The sequence below is a fragment of the Schistocerca serialis genome, chromosome 2 (genome assembly GCF_023864345.2).
Source record: "Schistocerca serialis cubense isolate TAMUIC-IGC-003099 chromosome 2, iqSchSeri2.2, whole genome shotgun sequence".
NCBI classification, from domain to species: Eukaryota; Metazoa; Arthropoda; class Insecta; order Orthoptera; family Acrididae; genus Schistocerca; species Schistocerca serialis.
The window spans coordinates 547,509,252-547,526,037 of NC_064639.1; the positions used below are offsets into that span (position 1 = coordinate 547,509,252).

At 44.3% G+C, this 16,786-nt stretch overlaps 1 protein-coding gene across 1 annotated transcript in view; it reads right to left on the reverse strand.

Moving 5' to 3' along the window:
- The window catches only part of LOC126456197 (dynein axonemal heavy chain 8-like), a 503,569-nt gene that overhangs the window by 398,173 nt on the left and 88,610 nt on the right, over positions 1–16,786 (reverse strand). The window contains exon 11 of the mRNA XM_050091951.1: positions 2,749–2,921. Within this exon, the coding sequence (XP_049947908.1) occupies positions 2,749–2,921 (173 nt within the window). The remainder of the gene's footprint in view (positions 1–2,748; positions 2,922–16,786) is intronic.

Consider the following 16,786-nt stretch of genomic DNA (forward strand, 5'->3'; position numbering starts at 1 on the left):
TACAACAGAATCAGTTGCCACTTTTCGCGTCATACAGACATCTTTTCTAAAGCATTTTGCAATTGGTTTTGATCTTCTGATGACTTTACAAACAGTAAATGATAACATCATATGATCATATGCAATCAGTCTAGGAGAGTTGCGCAGATTGTCTCCTAAATCATTTATAAAGCTTAGGAACAGCAGAGGACCTATAACACTTCCTTTGTGAACACCAGATATCACTCCTGTTCTGCGTGATGACTTTCAGTCAATCATTACTAACTGTGACCTTTTTGACGAAAATCAGGAATCCAGTCGCACAACTGAGACGACACTCCATAGACATACAATTTGATAAGAAGTCGCTCGCAAGGAACTGTGCTGAAAGCATTCTGTAAAACTAGACATAAGGAATCAATTTGAGATCCTCTGTCGATATCACTCATTACTTAACGTGAATAAAGAGCTAGTTGTACTCGGTAAGTACGATATTTTCTGAATCCGTGCTCACTACTTGCCGATAGATCGTTTTCTTCGAGGTAACTTATAATGATCGAACACAGTATATGTTCCAAAATCCTACTCCAAATCGACGTTAGTGATATGGGTCTGTAATTCAGCAGATCAGTCGAATTTCCGTTCTTGAGTATTGGTGTGACCTGTGCAACTGTCCAGTCCTTAAGTTCGGATTTTTCGTCAAGTGAGCGGTTGTATATGACTGTTAGGTAAAGAACTTGTAGCGACGCTGCCGCGCGCTAATTTAAGCTCGCCGGTGTGTGTGAGTGTGTGTGTGTGTGTGTGTGTGTGTGTGTGTGTGTGTGTGTGTGTGTGTGTGCACGTGTGCCAGTGCAGTGTTATGCGGTCGTAATTACTGTACACGACGTCAGTGTATTTCCGCGCCCAGCCTCTAGAGGCGCTGTGTTTTCTAGCTTTTATATACGTTCTGTTTAGAAACGACGGAGAGGCTCCGTCCCCGCCGCAGCCGCAGTGGTCCACAACCCCACGACGATTTCCCCAGTCCACTTCACCCCTCCGCCGCCCCACACCGAACCCAGGGTTATTGTGCGGGTGGGCCCCTGGTGGACCCCCCCAGGGAACGTCTCACACCAGACGAGTGTAACCACTATGTTTGCGTGGTAGAGTAATGGCGGTGTACACGTACGTGGAGAACGTGTTTGTGCAGCAATCACCGGCATAGTGTAGCTGTGGCGGAATAAGGGGGACCAGCCCACATCTCCCGGGACAGATGGAAAACCGCCTAAAAACCATTCACAGACTGGTTGGCTCAACAGACCTCGACACAAGTCCGCCGGGCGGATTCGTGCCGGAGACCAAGCGCTCCTTCCCGCCCGGAAAGCCGTGCGTTAGACCGCACGGCCAACCGGGTGGGCACAGATAGTGTTACTTTCGCATTTATAATATTACTATGGATTTTGGACACAATTTGTTTGATGTTCAGTGCCAGATCCTCCACGCTACTACCAAGCTTCGAATTCCAGAGAACACAGTATCTGGGGAAGTAATGTGGTGGAGGCGCAGAACACTACACAAAACACTCTTTTGGCCATGACTGACACCTGCGGCGTATTGAAGACATTGCACAGGCGCCGTTCGTGAACAGCGCAACTTGCAGGCTTGGCTAGCATCTGCATTTATGTTCAGACATGCATTTCTCGCGGTGTTTCTACATTTTTCTCTAACTCATGGACATCAACGACTACACATTGTTACATGAAATAATTGCCACCGTCACCATCAAGTCACGTGCCGCTGAAACGGTTACAAGAGAAATTTATGGATGTAAATAGCACCTTTGTACCAGGCTGAGAAATGTTCTCCTTGCACTACTTGTAGTTTTCTCATAAGCAGGGTAGTATTAGCTTGCCCGGGTGAATGTCACGCGCTCCGCCTCACCTAATGCATCTGTCTTGCTTATCCCATGTGGATCCTATACGACTTGATTCCCTTCCCGCACCTTCTCCTTTTCCTTGAATGGATACATATCCTTTACACCTCCCACAAGCTCTTGTCTCTCCCATCCTCGCCCATCCCTGCCCACTGCCACACCTGTATTCTTGCATCCCACCTGCTCTCCATCTTCACACCCTCCATACCGTTTCCCAAGGTGGCTTCCGCCAACTCCCACTCCCTGATGATGTCCTTGTCCTGTCCATATACCCCTCCTATTAGCTCTGACTCTCCCCTCCAGTTCCCCCATTTTCCCCCAGGGCTCCCCCTCTCCCACCTCCTCTCCCTTTGCCCCCCTCCTCTCTCCCACATCTCCTACTTCTACCCCTCTGCCCAGGCTTCCAAACCCTCCCCTCTCTCCTCCCTTCCTCGATCTCCCTTCTTTCTCCCACTGGCTCCGCCCCCCTCCTTCCCGGCCTCTTCCTTCTCCCTTTGCTCTGGAGGCAGCCCCCCCTCCCCCTTCGTCAGTGTGAGTGCTTCGCTGATGATAGTCGCCAGTGTTTCCGTGCGTCAGTGTCTCTCCGTTTGTGTACAGTGTCATCATCAGTGTTTTCTACTATGTTTGCATCTCCACATGGATGTCTTTGTCTGTTTCAACAAGTGCCACCCTTCATTTACAGTGCCTTCTGTCGAACGACTTCTTATTTCTTGTGCAGTGTTCATCATGTTTTTTATGTTTTCTATGTCTTCCGTGTATATATATGTTGTGTCTTTTGGCCGAAGAGCGGCGTATGTAGGCGGCTGCCTGCTCGCCTCAGGTGAGGCATGAAATAACAACAAAGGAAAAAAAAGACTTGCCTGGGGCCGTGGAGCGCTGTCCCCAGAGCAGAATACTGCGATGCGTGTCGAGAGCCGTGGTCAGCGTTTTCGCCACACCCGCCTGCAGCTCTTCCAGCGTCGGCTGCAGAGTCGCCGTGGGCAGCGTCAGCACCAGGTACGCCTGCAGCAACGGCGGCTGGCTCGGCGGCGACCTGAATGGGCGTCATAGCTAAGTCAGTTTTTAACAACAAGTGTCGATGGAGATGCCCTAACGCCGCAGTAGTAAAGGCGGCAACGATTATAGTACGCCATATTGGTGAGTCTAAGAAACTAGGACTGAAAAGTACGTTATAACGATCCTAGGCTGGTGCTCTGTGAGCAGTATTGAACCTATAGATGACTGATTTCTAAAGCGAGGATTCCGATGCCGTTTCTTGTGCACTTACGCATCCATTTTGGGAGAAGAGCCCGTTATTTCTGCTCGGTTTTCGGTTATTTGCAGGCTCGTTTCTTGTTTAAAGCTTACGTGAATATTTGTTTCTTTGATCTAAAGACGTAAATGCTGCAACTCAGAGAAGAATAGTGCTTTACATCTGATTGAAAACGGATCTGACAAGGCCGCCTACTCGTCCAAATTAATGGTACATGTAGAGCGTGGCTAGACAAGAAAGTGCCACAAGTGGAAACTCCAGATGGCCAAGCGTTTAGGAAATAAAAGGAATTTTGTTACGATCTATCACCATGTGCACTTTATCAATTGTCCCTGTGACAGTGTGTTTAGGAAGCGGTGTTGGGCTCAGCGGTGCCGGCACGATAGCTCAGCGTGTTCGGTGAGAGAGATGGTTGGCCTCTGTAATAAAAAACTGAGTGGAAGGATCAACAAACGAACTTTAAGGGATTTTAAACTCAACTATAAAAAAAGGCGGTGAGAGATGGGATTCGCATTCAAAGGGTCGCAGATTCGACTCCGCCCGGTGGTAAATATTTTTGTGCTCCTTGGCAATGCTTACACTACTGACATCACAATTAACCTCATCATCATATATGTTATTTTATTACTTTATATAAGCACAAAAAGTATAGGCATAGGATGAAATCCAGAAGTGCAAACATTTAAAAAGGGATTGTAGTTAACGCGTACACGGGGAACGTCGTGTATGTAAATTGATGCTTCCATTCTTTTGCAATTGATAAATTGTATGTACCGGGGTGAAAATCGTCAAAGAAACAGGGTAAGCAATAATTTTGACTTCATCTTCCACACGTTATAAACGCCGCCTTTTTGCAGTGACATGGTTTCTTTAATATCTCCATAGAAAAACAAACTTGACTGATGTTCTGAAAACAGCATCTTTCATCGCACAGTCCAGCAGCGAACCACGCGTAACGCATCATATCGCTGAATACGTGCGAGGATAGCTGGTGATGTTTGATGGACTGTAGTTTGATACAAGCTTCTCAGGAAGTGAATTTTCTTTCTCGATAAGGTAACTGCAGTTTTGACATTTTTAAATTAGGTTTTTTACCTGAGGATAAAAACATACATCGCAGTGTTGCACTTGTGGCGTACATTTGGGGGGAATTACTTTGATACTGCACGTTGGTAATCCGTCTCCATCTTGGAAGTGTTCGTCGTATATTTGCTAAGGAGCACAAAACTATTTGCAGCAGGGTGGAGTCGAACCCGCTACAATACGAATTCGTTCTCTTACCGCTTTTTTAAAAATATTATTTTGTTCGTGATTGTTCGTTCTATTTGTTCGGGGCGAATGACCTGTGACGCTTGTTCAACTACCCCTCTGACCGAACACGCTGAGCTACCGTGCCGGCGACCGCTGAGCCAAACACCGCTTCCTAAATATTTTGTCACAGGGACAATTGATAAGGTGCACATGGTGATAGATCCGTATCCAAATTCCTTTTATTTCCTAAACGCTTGGCCACCTGGAGTTCCCACTTGGAGCACTTTCATGTCTCACCATGCCCTACACGTACCATGAATTTGGACGAATTCGGCGATGATGATGAGGCGTCCTCTCCTTGTGGATAAAAACAATAACTGAATATACAGGGTCCGGTAAAAAGTCCTCCCGTATGTGGAGAGACCGCTGTGTGAGCTGTGGTAGAGATACAGAGGTGGAGGGGGTATCGATCGATGGCGGTGTACGTGCCATTTTGAGCAGGCGCAATGGCTTGCCTAGGTGATATCATGCTTTAGTTGTCGAGGAGTATATTCATAATGGTGGCTCTGCGATTACTCAGCGAGCATGTAGCATTCGGTTCGAACTAAGCCGACACGATTCTGTTCCTGATAGAGAACTGTTTGCGTTTGGTTATCGGACTTTAGAACACCAGGCTCTGCTCTAAAAAGAAAATCTACTGGCCGACTTCGGACAGTAACAACGCCGGAAAACTTGGCGAGCGTGAGAGTGTCCGTCCAGCTATCTCCAAAGCGTTCAGCATTTAAACATGCAGCTGCCCTGAGAATGTGTGATAGGAGTATAAGAAGGATCCTGCACAGAAATTTTCACATGCACCCACACAATATTCCACAGGATACAATACATTCCTACATGGGCAAAACGACGATAATAACGTTGAAAACATTATTTTCTCTTTCTCTCTATTGCGGGAATCCAAGTAATGCAGTGAGTATTAGCGGCTGCAGACAGTGTGGCATATGGAGGTTTACATCGGTCCAGGAAGCGTGCACGAATAGCCGAAGTGGTTCAGGCGACAGCTCGCGGTAAGCTGCAAATGCGGGCTTGAGTCCCACTCCTGCAGAAATGTCAATGCGCCACTGATAGGTAGTATCTCCATACACAAAAACAGCTAATGTCAAAGAATTCACGATCAGCGAAGAAGTTTCGTAAAAATTTGTGTCATAGCTACACAGGGTGTCCCAAGATGAAGGGTCAGTATTCAGAGATATGACACGAACGCTCATTTGAAGCAAAAAACTTCCTTAGACATATGCCACATTCCAGATGGGTTCCGAGACAGAACACATTTAATGTACATTTGTTTTGGGCTAGTAGCACCCAAGTATGTGCCTCGTTGCTTTCAATTTCTTTGCTTGGGATGTCTTTTTGTTGCACAAATAGGAGTAGACCCAAAATTGAAGCCTGTAGGACTCACTTTGTGATTTATCCCCAATCACTGAAATTTTCTACCTTTCCAACACCGTTTGAGTTACTCAGCACAACGTTTTGCACTGCGTTTGTTAAGTATGATTCAAAGCAGTTGTGCATGAATCCCAGTTCCTTTAATAAAACTGCACATTAAATGTGTTCTATCTTGGAAACCTTTCAGAATAGGGAATATGTCCGTATGAAGCTTTTTCTTTCAAATAAGCGTTCATGTCATATCCCTGAATATTGATCATTCCTTCTTGGACGTCCTGTATTTTCGCACCAATGTAATTTCTTGGAACTGTATCATTTGCACTTGTGAATCTTTGATTTTGGAAGCATGGTCGAGTCAACATGTATGTAACGAAGTGTGAGGAGAGAATTAGCATGCTTCTAACTCGGGACTAGCTGATTATCAACCGTGGAAAGTTGTTGGCTATTTGGATCATACACAAGGAAGTTTGATGTCACTGTTATGATGATAATGGCATTTATCGCCTATGTCAAAAGAACATGAACAGATTTTCATGGACTGTTTGAAGAACTAAAAAAGAAGCTTGCGTTTTATTCAAGCAACTGATAAAAACCGGGACCATTATTAACACCAGGTCAACAGAAGAAATTATCCTCGAAATTATGCTGCCTAAGTATCTGTAATAAAAAATTCAATGTACTCCTCTCCAAATTAATTCGAAGTGCAAAACAGAAGCTATCTGCTCTAAAATGAATTCATTAAGTAACTGTTCTCAGTAACATCACTGTGGAAGGTGGGTACATTACAATGTGTGCCAATGTCATTCTTGGAAGTAAAACCGTAAATTATTACGTATAAAAATGCTTGCTTTTAATAAAATTTGTGACGGACCGGGACTCGAACCCAGATTTCCTGCTCCACGCGAGCGGTCGTCTTAATCCCTTCGGTTATGCGAGCACGCGTCCCCTCCAACCCAAAGTTCCAACTTGTCGCACACTACATACGCAGCGTCCCCTCTCCATTACCCTTATCGCTCGTAGCTTCAAGCTGATTAACGCAAGAGGTCGGACAAAGACTGCATCTGCATTGAATGGTCATTAATTGCCATCAAGGCGCATTTATTTATATATGTGGTGTATGTTCTTTAGTATAAAGAGGTGACAAGTCATGGGATAGCGATATGCACAAATAAAGGTAGCGGTAGTATCACGTACACAAGGTATGAAAGGGCAGTGCATTGGTGGAGTTGTCATTTGTACTCAGGGGATTCATATGAAAAGGTTTCCGGCGTGATTATGGACGCACAACTGGAATTAACAGATTTGAACGCGGAATCATAGTTGGAGCTAGACGTACGGGACGTCCCATTTCGGAAATCGTTAGGGAACCCAATATTCCGAGATCCACACTGTCAAGAGTGTGCCGAGAATCCCAAATTTCAGGCACTACCTCTCACCTCGGACAACGCAGTGACCGACGGCCTTCACTTAACGACCGACAGAAGCGGCTTTTTCATATTGTTATGAATGTTAACAGACTAGCAATACTGCGTGAAAAACTGCAGAAGTCAATGTGGGACGTACGATGAACGTATCCGTTAGGACAGTGCGGCGAAATTTGGTGTGATAGGCTATGGCAGCAGACGAACAGCACGCCATCGCCTGCAGTGCTCTCCTGGGCTCATGGCCACATTGGCTGGACCCTAGACGACTGGAAAACCGTGACCCAGTCACATGAGTCCTGATTTTAGTGAATAAGAGCTAATTGTAGAGTTCGAGTGTGGCGCAGACGCCGTAAGGCCAAGAACCCAAGTTGTCAACAAGGCACTGTGCAAGCTGACAGTGGCTCCATAATGTTGTAGACTGTGTTTACATGGCTGGGTCCTCTAGTCCAACTGAACAGATCAATGATTGGAAATGGTTATGTTCAGCTACTTGGAGACCATTTGCAGCCCTTCATGGACTTCATGCTCTCAAACAACAATTGAATTTTTATGGATGATAATGCACAATGTCACCAGGCCACAATTGTTCGCGATTTGTTTGAAGAACATTCGGGAGATTCGAGCAAATGATTTGGCATCCATTGGACATTTATGAGATATAATCGAGAGATCAGTTCGTGTACAAAATCCTGTGCCGGCAGCACTTTTGTAATGTACACTAATGGCCATTAAAATTGCTACACCAAGAAGAAATGCAGATGATAAACGGGTATTCATTGGACAAATATATTATACTAGAACTGACATGTAATTACATTTTCACGCAGTTTGGGTGCATAGATCCTGAGAAATCAGTACCCAGAACAACCACCTCTGGCCGTAATAACGGCCTTGATACGCCTGGACATTGAGTCAAACAGAGCTTGGATGGCGTGTACAGGTACAGCTGCCCATGCAGCTTCAACACGATACCACAGTTCATCAAGAGTAGTGACTGGTGTATTGTGACGAGCCAGTTGCTCGGCCACCATTGACCAGACGTTTTCAATTGGTGAGAGATCTGGAGAATGTGCTGACCAGGGCAGCAGTCGAACATTTTCTGTGTCCATAATGGCCCGTCCCCCCCCCATGAACCATGGACCTTGCCGTTGGTGGGGAGGCTTGCGTGCCTCAGCGATACAGATAGCCGTACCGTAGGTGCAACCACAACGGAGGGGTATCTGTTGAGAGGCCAGACAAACGTGTGGTTCCTGAAGAGGGGCAGCAGCCTTTTCAGTAGTTGCAGGGGCAACAGTCTGGATGATTGACTGATCTGGCCTTGTAACAATAACCAAAACGGCATTGCCGTGCCGGTACTGCGAACGGCTGAAAGCAAGGGGAAACTACAGCCGTAATTTTTCCTGAGGGCATGCAGCTTTACTGTATGATTACATGATGATGGCGTCCTCTTGGGTAAAATATTCCGGATGTAAAATAGTCCCCCATTCGGATCTCCGGGCGGGGACTACTCAAGAGGATGTCGTTATCAGGAGAATGAAAACTGGCGTTCTACGGATCGGAGCGTGGAATGTCAGATCCCTTAATCGGGCAGGTAGGTTAGAAAATTTAAAAAGGGAAATGGATAGGTTGAAGTTAGATATAGTGGGAATTAGTGAAGTTCGGTGGCAGGAGGAACAAGACTTCTGGTCAGGTGACTAATGGGTTATAAACACAAAATCAAATAGGGGTAATGCAGGAGTAGGTTTAATAATGAATAGGAAAATAGGAATGCGGGTAAGCTACTACAAACAGCATAGTGAACGCATTATTGTGGCCAAGATAGATACGAAGCCCACACCTACTACAGTAGTACAAGTTTATATGCAAACTAGCTCTGCAGATGACGAAGAAATTGAAGAAATGTATGATGAAATAAAAGAAATTATTCAGATTGTGAAGGGAGACGAAAATTTAATAGTCATGGGTGACTGGAATTCGAGTGTAGGAAAAGGGAGAGAAGGAAACATAGTAGGTGAATATGGATTGGGGGACAGAAATGAAAGAGGAAGCCGCCTGGTAGAATTTTGCACAGAGCACAACATAATCATAACTAACACTTGGTTTAAGAATCATGAAAGAAGGTTGTATACATGGAAGATCCCTGGAGATACTAAAAGGTATCAGATAGATTATATAATGGTAAGACAGAGATTTAGGAACCAGGTTTTAAATTGTAAGACATTTCCAGGGGCAGATGTGGACTCTGACCACAATCTATTGGTTATGACCTGTAGATTAAAACTGAAGAAACTGCAAAAAGGTGGGAATTTAAGGAGATGGGACCTGGATAAACTAAAAGAACCAGAGGTTGTACAGAGATTCAGGGAGAGCATAAGGGAGCAATTGACAGGAATGGGGGAAATAAATACAGTAGAAGAAGAATGGGTAGCTTTGAGGGATGAAGTAGTGAAGGCAGCAGAGGATCAAGTAGGTAAAAAGACGAGGGCTAGTAGAAATCCTTGGGTAACAGAAGAAATATTGAATTTAATTGATGAAAGGAGAAAATATAAAAATGCAGTAAGTGAAACAGGCAAAAAGGAATACAAACGTCTCAAAAATGAGATTGACAGGAAGTGCAAAATGGCTAAGCAGGGATGGCTAGAGGACAAATGTAAGGATGTAGAGGCCTATCTCACTAGGGGTAAGATAGATACCGCCTACAGGAAAATTAAAGAGACCTTTGGAGATAAGAGAACGACTTGTATGAATATCAAGAGCTCAGATGGAAACCCAGTTCTAAGCAAAGAAGGGAAAGCAGAAAGGTGGAAGGAGTATATAGAGGGTCTATACAAGGGCGATGTACTTGAGGACAATATTATGGAAATGGAAGAGGATGTAGATGAAGATGAAATGGGAGATATGATACTGCGTGAAGAGTTTGACAGAGCACTGAAAGACCTGAGTCGAAACAAAGCCCCCGGAGTAGACAATATTCCAATGGAACTACTGACGGCCGTGGGAGAGCCAGCCCTGACAAAACTCTACCATCTGGTGAGGATGATGTATGAGACAGGCGAAATACCCACAGACTTCAAGAAGAATATAATAATTCCAATCCCCAAGAAACCAGGTGTTGACAGATGTGAAAATTACCGAACTATCAGCTTAATAAGTCACAGCTGCAAAATACTAACACGAATTCTTTACAGACGAATGGAAAAACTAGTAGAAGCCAACCTCGGGGAAGATCAGTTTGGATTCCGTAGATACACTGGAACACGTGAGGCAATACTGACCTTACGACTTATCTTAGAAGAAAGATTAAGGAAAGGCAAACCTACGTTTCTAGCATTTGTAGACTTAGAGAAAGCTTTTGACAATGTTGACTGGAATACTCTCTTTCAAATTCTAAAGGTGGCAGGGGTAAAATACAGGGAGCGAAAGGCTATTTACAATTTGTACAGAAACCAGATGGCAGTTGTAAGAGTCGAGGGACATGAAAGGGAAGCAGTGGTTGGGAAGGGAGTAAGACAGGGTTGTAGCCTCTCCCCGATGTTGTTCAATCTGTATATTGAGCAAGCAGTAAAGGAAACAAAAGAAAAATTCGGAGTAGGTATTAAAATTCATGGAGAAGAAATAAAAACTTTGAGGTTCGCCGATGACATTGTAATTCTGTCAGAGACAGCAAAGGACTTGGAAGAGCAGTTGAATGGAATGGACAGTGTCTTGAAAGGAGGATATAAGATGAACATCAACAAAAGCAAAACGAGGATAATGGAATGTAGTCTAATTAAGTCGGGTGATGCTGAGGGAATTAGATTAGGAAATGAGGCGCTTAAAGTAGTAAAGGAGTTTTGCTATTTGGGGAGCAAAATAACTGATGATGGTCGAAGTAGAGAGGATATAAAATGTAGGCTGGCAATGGCAAGGAAAGCGTTTCTGAAGAAGAGAAATTTGTTAACATCCAGTATTGATTTAAGTGTCAGGAAGTCATTTCTGAAAGTATTCGTATGGAGTGTAGCCATGTATGGAAGTGAAACATGGACGATAAATAGTTTGGACAAGAAGAGAATAGAAGCTTTCGAAATGTGGTGCTACAGAAGAATGCTGAAGATTAGATGGGTAGATCACATAACTAATGAGGAAGTATTGAATAGGATTGGGGAGAAGAGAAGTTTGTGGCACAACTTGACCAGAAGAAGGTATCGGTTGGTAGGACATGTTCTGAGGCATCAAGGGATCACCAATTTAGTATTGGAGGGCAGCGTGGAGGGTAAAAATCGTAGAGGGAGACCAAGAGATGAATACACTAAGCAGATTCAGAAGGATGTAGGTTGCAGTAGGTACTGGGAGATGAAAAAGCTTGCACAGGATAGAGTAGCATGGAGAGCTGCATCAAACCAGTCTCAGGACTGAAGACCACAACAACAACAATGGCCCGTACAGGACCTGCAACATGCGGTCGTGCATTATCCTGCTGAAATGTAGGGTTTCGCAGGGATCAAATGAAGGGTAGAGCCTCGGGTCGTAACACATCTGAAATGTAACGTCCACTGTTCAAAGTGCCGTCAATGCGAACAAGAGGTGACCTAGACGTGTAACCAATGGCACCCCATACCGTCACGCCGGATGATACGCCAGTATGGCGATGACGAATACAAGCTTCCAATGTGCGTTCACCGCGATATCGCCAAACACGGATGCGACCATCATGATGCTGTAAACAGAACCTGGATTCATCCGAAAAAATGACGTTTTGCCATTCGTGCACCCAGGTTCGTCGTTGAGTACACCATCGCATTCCGTCTGTGATGCAGCGTCAAGGGTAACCGCAGCCACGGTCTCCGAGCTGATAGTCCATGCTGCTGCAAACGTCGTCGAACTGTTCGTGCAGATGCTGGTTGTCTTGCAAACGTCCCCATCTGTTGACTTAGGGATCGAGACGTGGCTGCACGATCCGTTATAGCCATGCGGATAAGATGCCTGTCATCTCGACTGCTAGTGATACGGTGTCGTTGGGATCCAGCACGGCGTTCCGTATTACCCTCCGAAATCAACCGATTCCATATTCTGCTAACAGTCATTGGATATCGACCAACGCGAGCAGCAATGTGGCGATACGATAAACCGCAATCGCGATAGGCTACAATCCGACCTTTATCAAAGTCGGAAACGTGATGGTACGCATTTCTCCTCCTTACACGAGGCATCACAACAACGTTTCACCAGGCAACGCCAGTCAACTGTTGTTTGTATATGAGAAATCGGTTGGAAACTTTCCTCATGTCAGCACGTTGTACTAGTCCAGTCAAATTGCAGATATACCTTGCAAAAGGTGGGGTAGAAGATTTTATTTTTTCAACTCGTTCATATGGTTGGAAAGATTAGAAAACCGAGTTTCGCCAACAAAATTTCGCTTGGGAAAACTTTCTGCAGTCAAAAAACTTGCAAATTTTCGGCCTTTTTTCAGTTTTTTCAAAATATCTGAGTTTCATTTGCTCCTATCGCTTTAACGTCTATTTTCTTTTTTAAAGAGCACAAAATTCTCTACCAATATGATTCTTGCCATTTTTTTCTACTCCCAATATCTAAGGCGCTACAGCGCGTAAAAAAATACAATTTTTTCAAATTTTGAGCATAGTGGCAAGGTACCTTATTTTTGAACACTATTTTTTCTGTTCCTGTTTGTTTAGTATAAATACATTATACATCATGTTATATGTTGGAATTTGCCACCTCACTTTCAGGTATTCAATTTCTCTGTATGCAACATGAGGATTGCTGGGCACCCAACTATTGTGATTCTTACATCACTATCTCAAGTTCACTATGGGGCACATCTGCCCTGGTATTTGTAAAACTATAAATATAAAAATACATCATTAAGACACACACACACACACACACACACACACACACACACACACACGCACGCACGCACGCACGCACACAAAATAATTTGTCTCAGGAAATTGAACTATTATTAGCTGCAATAGGCAACCTAATTAGGTTGGTAATTATTCTTGTGTATAAAAGCCACGCAGCTGACATTAAAAATAAGTAGCTTTATTACAATTAAAATGCATTGTCAGTTACTAAAAAATGTTGACAGTTCTGGGTGTGCAATACTTGTAATATCGCACTTTAGCACACTTGAGACAGATATGAGCATCACTTCCAACGTTCTGATGGGCCAGGTTCCTCAGTGTCACCAGAAATACCTTGAGTTACGGATTCAGGGTCTGTACGTAGAGTTGATCCCAGATTGACCTCTTCTTTAAACAGCGAGTCAGCCTCAGCAATTTCGTTGATTTCGTCAGCGGTTTCCTCAACATCCTCCTCAACATCTTCTTCACTGTCTTCATATAAAAATTTTGGCACGTTTTCACAGTTGACCCCAACACATTTTTTTGCAAATTGAAGAACATTTCAAACCCGCTTTTCTACAGGAGGACGCTCCGCCACAGTTCAGCTTGCATGAGCATGAAACAATGTGTAGAAGTGCTTCAGGTGCTGGATCTTGGCTCATTATAATGGGTATTGGACTGTGGTCACTGTGATTCCAGCCCCATTTCTCAGGAGGTTTCCAGTTTCCCATCCAACTTTGGACTTTTTGGTAACTCCGCAACGAATGATGTGCAGCATCTTGTGTAGGTAGCAACCGTGCAAGGTTCATTTTGCTTTTTGTGGCAGACTTGGCGAATAGCTGGTACCGCAAATGGTCTAGTGTGTGGGAACTGCTGACACCTCCACTATACAATGCGATAGTAACCTGTTCTCTTGCTGTTATTATTTCTACACGGGTAGCATGTGGTTTATTGAACGTGCAAAGCGCTGAGGTTAGGTGTTCATTTTTCCCAACAATATTGCAGCACTTAATTTTTCCTCGACCAAAAAAAGCGGATGTTGTATCACATCCGCTAAAGGCGTAAGTGAACAGAATATATTCACTGTCAAACTTGTAAGCTGCAGTGGAAAACCACTTGTCTTCTGCATTTCTTCTTCCTGGCTTTAAGAAAAATAAGTTATCAATGCCTTGCCCCAAACCGGCCATGAGCACAAGCAGGTCAACATCTTCTCCTACAATGACAACACTTCCAAAATCTTTGGTTCTTGAAATGGCAGATGTTACAATCATAACGTCAGTATCTTCTTGTGTCTGGAGCAATTCAATGATACACTCCAGAAATTCCTTTTAGAGAAGTGTGATCAAACGCATCTTGTTTTGTTCGTTGTACAAGAACTTGTCCTGAGGGACTTGGTTCTCCATCTCTGATTCAACCACAACGTCAACCGAAGAATGTTTTTTGGACCTACGACTCCTCTCAGCACTCTTTGTGCTACATTTGTCTCCCTCACATGGATACCCATCAAATACAATAGCAAATTGAGATCCAAAATGACGTTGCAGGTAAGAAACATAGCTTTGGGCTATTGACTTGAAGCAAACATTTCGAGTCCAAGTCAATGACAAAAAATTTACTCGGTCCACCTGACTTCGCATCTTCCACTGGAACGAAAGCCAAAGAATAAATGCGCTTTTGTCCGCTAAAGAACAATTCCTACATACTTTTTCTTATAACTGATCATTAACGTCAATCAACTGTAGAAAATGTACGGCACCTGCATGCAATCGTATTACATATTGTAACACAAATAAACTTCACGCAATCCGACGTGAATGTGTTCGTAGTTACTGAATATGATGCTGTTTGTCCTGGCCCTGCAGCAGAGTGAGATGGTAAATTCCCATGAATAACATGATGAGTAATATGTTTATACTACACAAATAGAAACTGAAATAACAGTGTTCAGAAATTAGGTAATTTGCCACTTTGCTCGGAATTTGAAAAAAATGGTATTTTTTGACGTGCTGTAGCGCCTTAGATACTGGGAGTAGAAAAAAATGGTAAGGATCAAATTTGTAGAGAATTTTGTGCTCTTTAAAAAAGGAAATAGACGTCAAAGCGATAGGAGCAAATAAAACTGAGATATTTTGAAAAAACTGAAAAAAATCCGAAATTTTCGAAGTTTTTTGACTGCAGAAAGTTTTCCCAAGAGAAATTTTGTTGGCAAAACTTCGTTTTCTAACCTTTCCAACAATATGAACGAGTTAAAAAAATAAAATCTTCTACCCCACCTTTTGCAAGGTACAGGCTTTTTTTCTGACAGTTTCACTGGACTATACGTGTCGCCACCGGCGCCAACCTTGTGTGAATGCACTGAAAAGCTAATCATTTGCATATTACAGCATCTTCTTCCTGCCGGTTAAATTTCGCGTCTGTAGCACGTCATCTTCGTGGGGTAGAAATTTTAATGGCCAGTAGTGTATTACGGGCGGCTATAGAAGCAGCGTGGTTCAATATTTCTGGAACATCCAACGACTTGTTGAGTCCATGCCACGTCGCATTGCTGCACTACACCGGGCAAAAGAAGGTGTGACACCATCACGATACTAAGAGATCCACGACTTATGTCACCTCAGTACAAATACACGGTTCAGTCACATTAATGTGACCACCCCCTACGTTCGACGTCATGTGCAATAACTACTCAGAGACGGCAAGTAGCAGCACTTGCAATGGTTGGTATATAAAGCGTGTCGTTGTCGTAATGCGGGAAGGAGGGATTTATCTGATGTCCAAAGGGGCATGAGCATTGGATTTTGGGCCAAGGGTGGAAGCATTCCCGAAACGGCTAAGTTTGTAAACTGTTCACGTGTTGCCGTTATGTATATGTGCATGGCAAAATGGCGCATTCCGAGTGAGGTGGCGCAGTGGTTAGAACACTGGATTCGCATTCGGAAGGACGACGGTTCAATCCCGCGTCCGGCTAACCTGATTTAGGTTTTCTGTGATTTCCCTAAATCGCTTCAGGCAAATGCTGGGATGGTTCCTTTGAAAGGGCACGGCCGACTTCCTTCCCCATCCTTCCCTAATCCGATGAGACCGATAACCTCGCAGTTTGGTCTCCTCCCCCAAATCAACCCAACCCGAAACGGGAGCAGAGGCAACTGTGGTGCACCACGGGCCATAGACGACTGGGGTGAACGGTGGTCCCGGAGATGTGTGCGGACGAATAGACGTGCAACTTTTGAGCAACTGATCACCCAGATGAACCAACGGGCTACCAACAATGTCTTTTCAACGACCGTTCAGCGGGTGTTGCTGCGTTGGGTCTCCGCAGCAGAAGCCTGGTTCACGCATCCATGCTGATAGCTGTTCATCGGCGAAGGAGGCTGGTATTTGCACGCCAGTAGCGCAACTGGACGTCCGCTGAATGGCGTCAGGTGGCAATTTGGGATGAATCACGTTTTATGCTCCATCGGACAGAGGCGTTGGTGTGTACGGCATGTAACATCTGAAAGCAAATACCCTGTAACAATAGTCGGAGCGTTATGGTCTGGGGAATGTTTTCGTGGCATTCCCTGGGTGTTTTTTCCATTCTAGAAGGCACACTGGATCAGTACAGGCATATATCTGTCCTTGGAGACCATGTCCATTCCAACATGAAGTTTGCATTTGCTAGCGGGTCGGAATCTACAGCAGG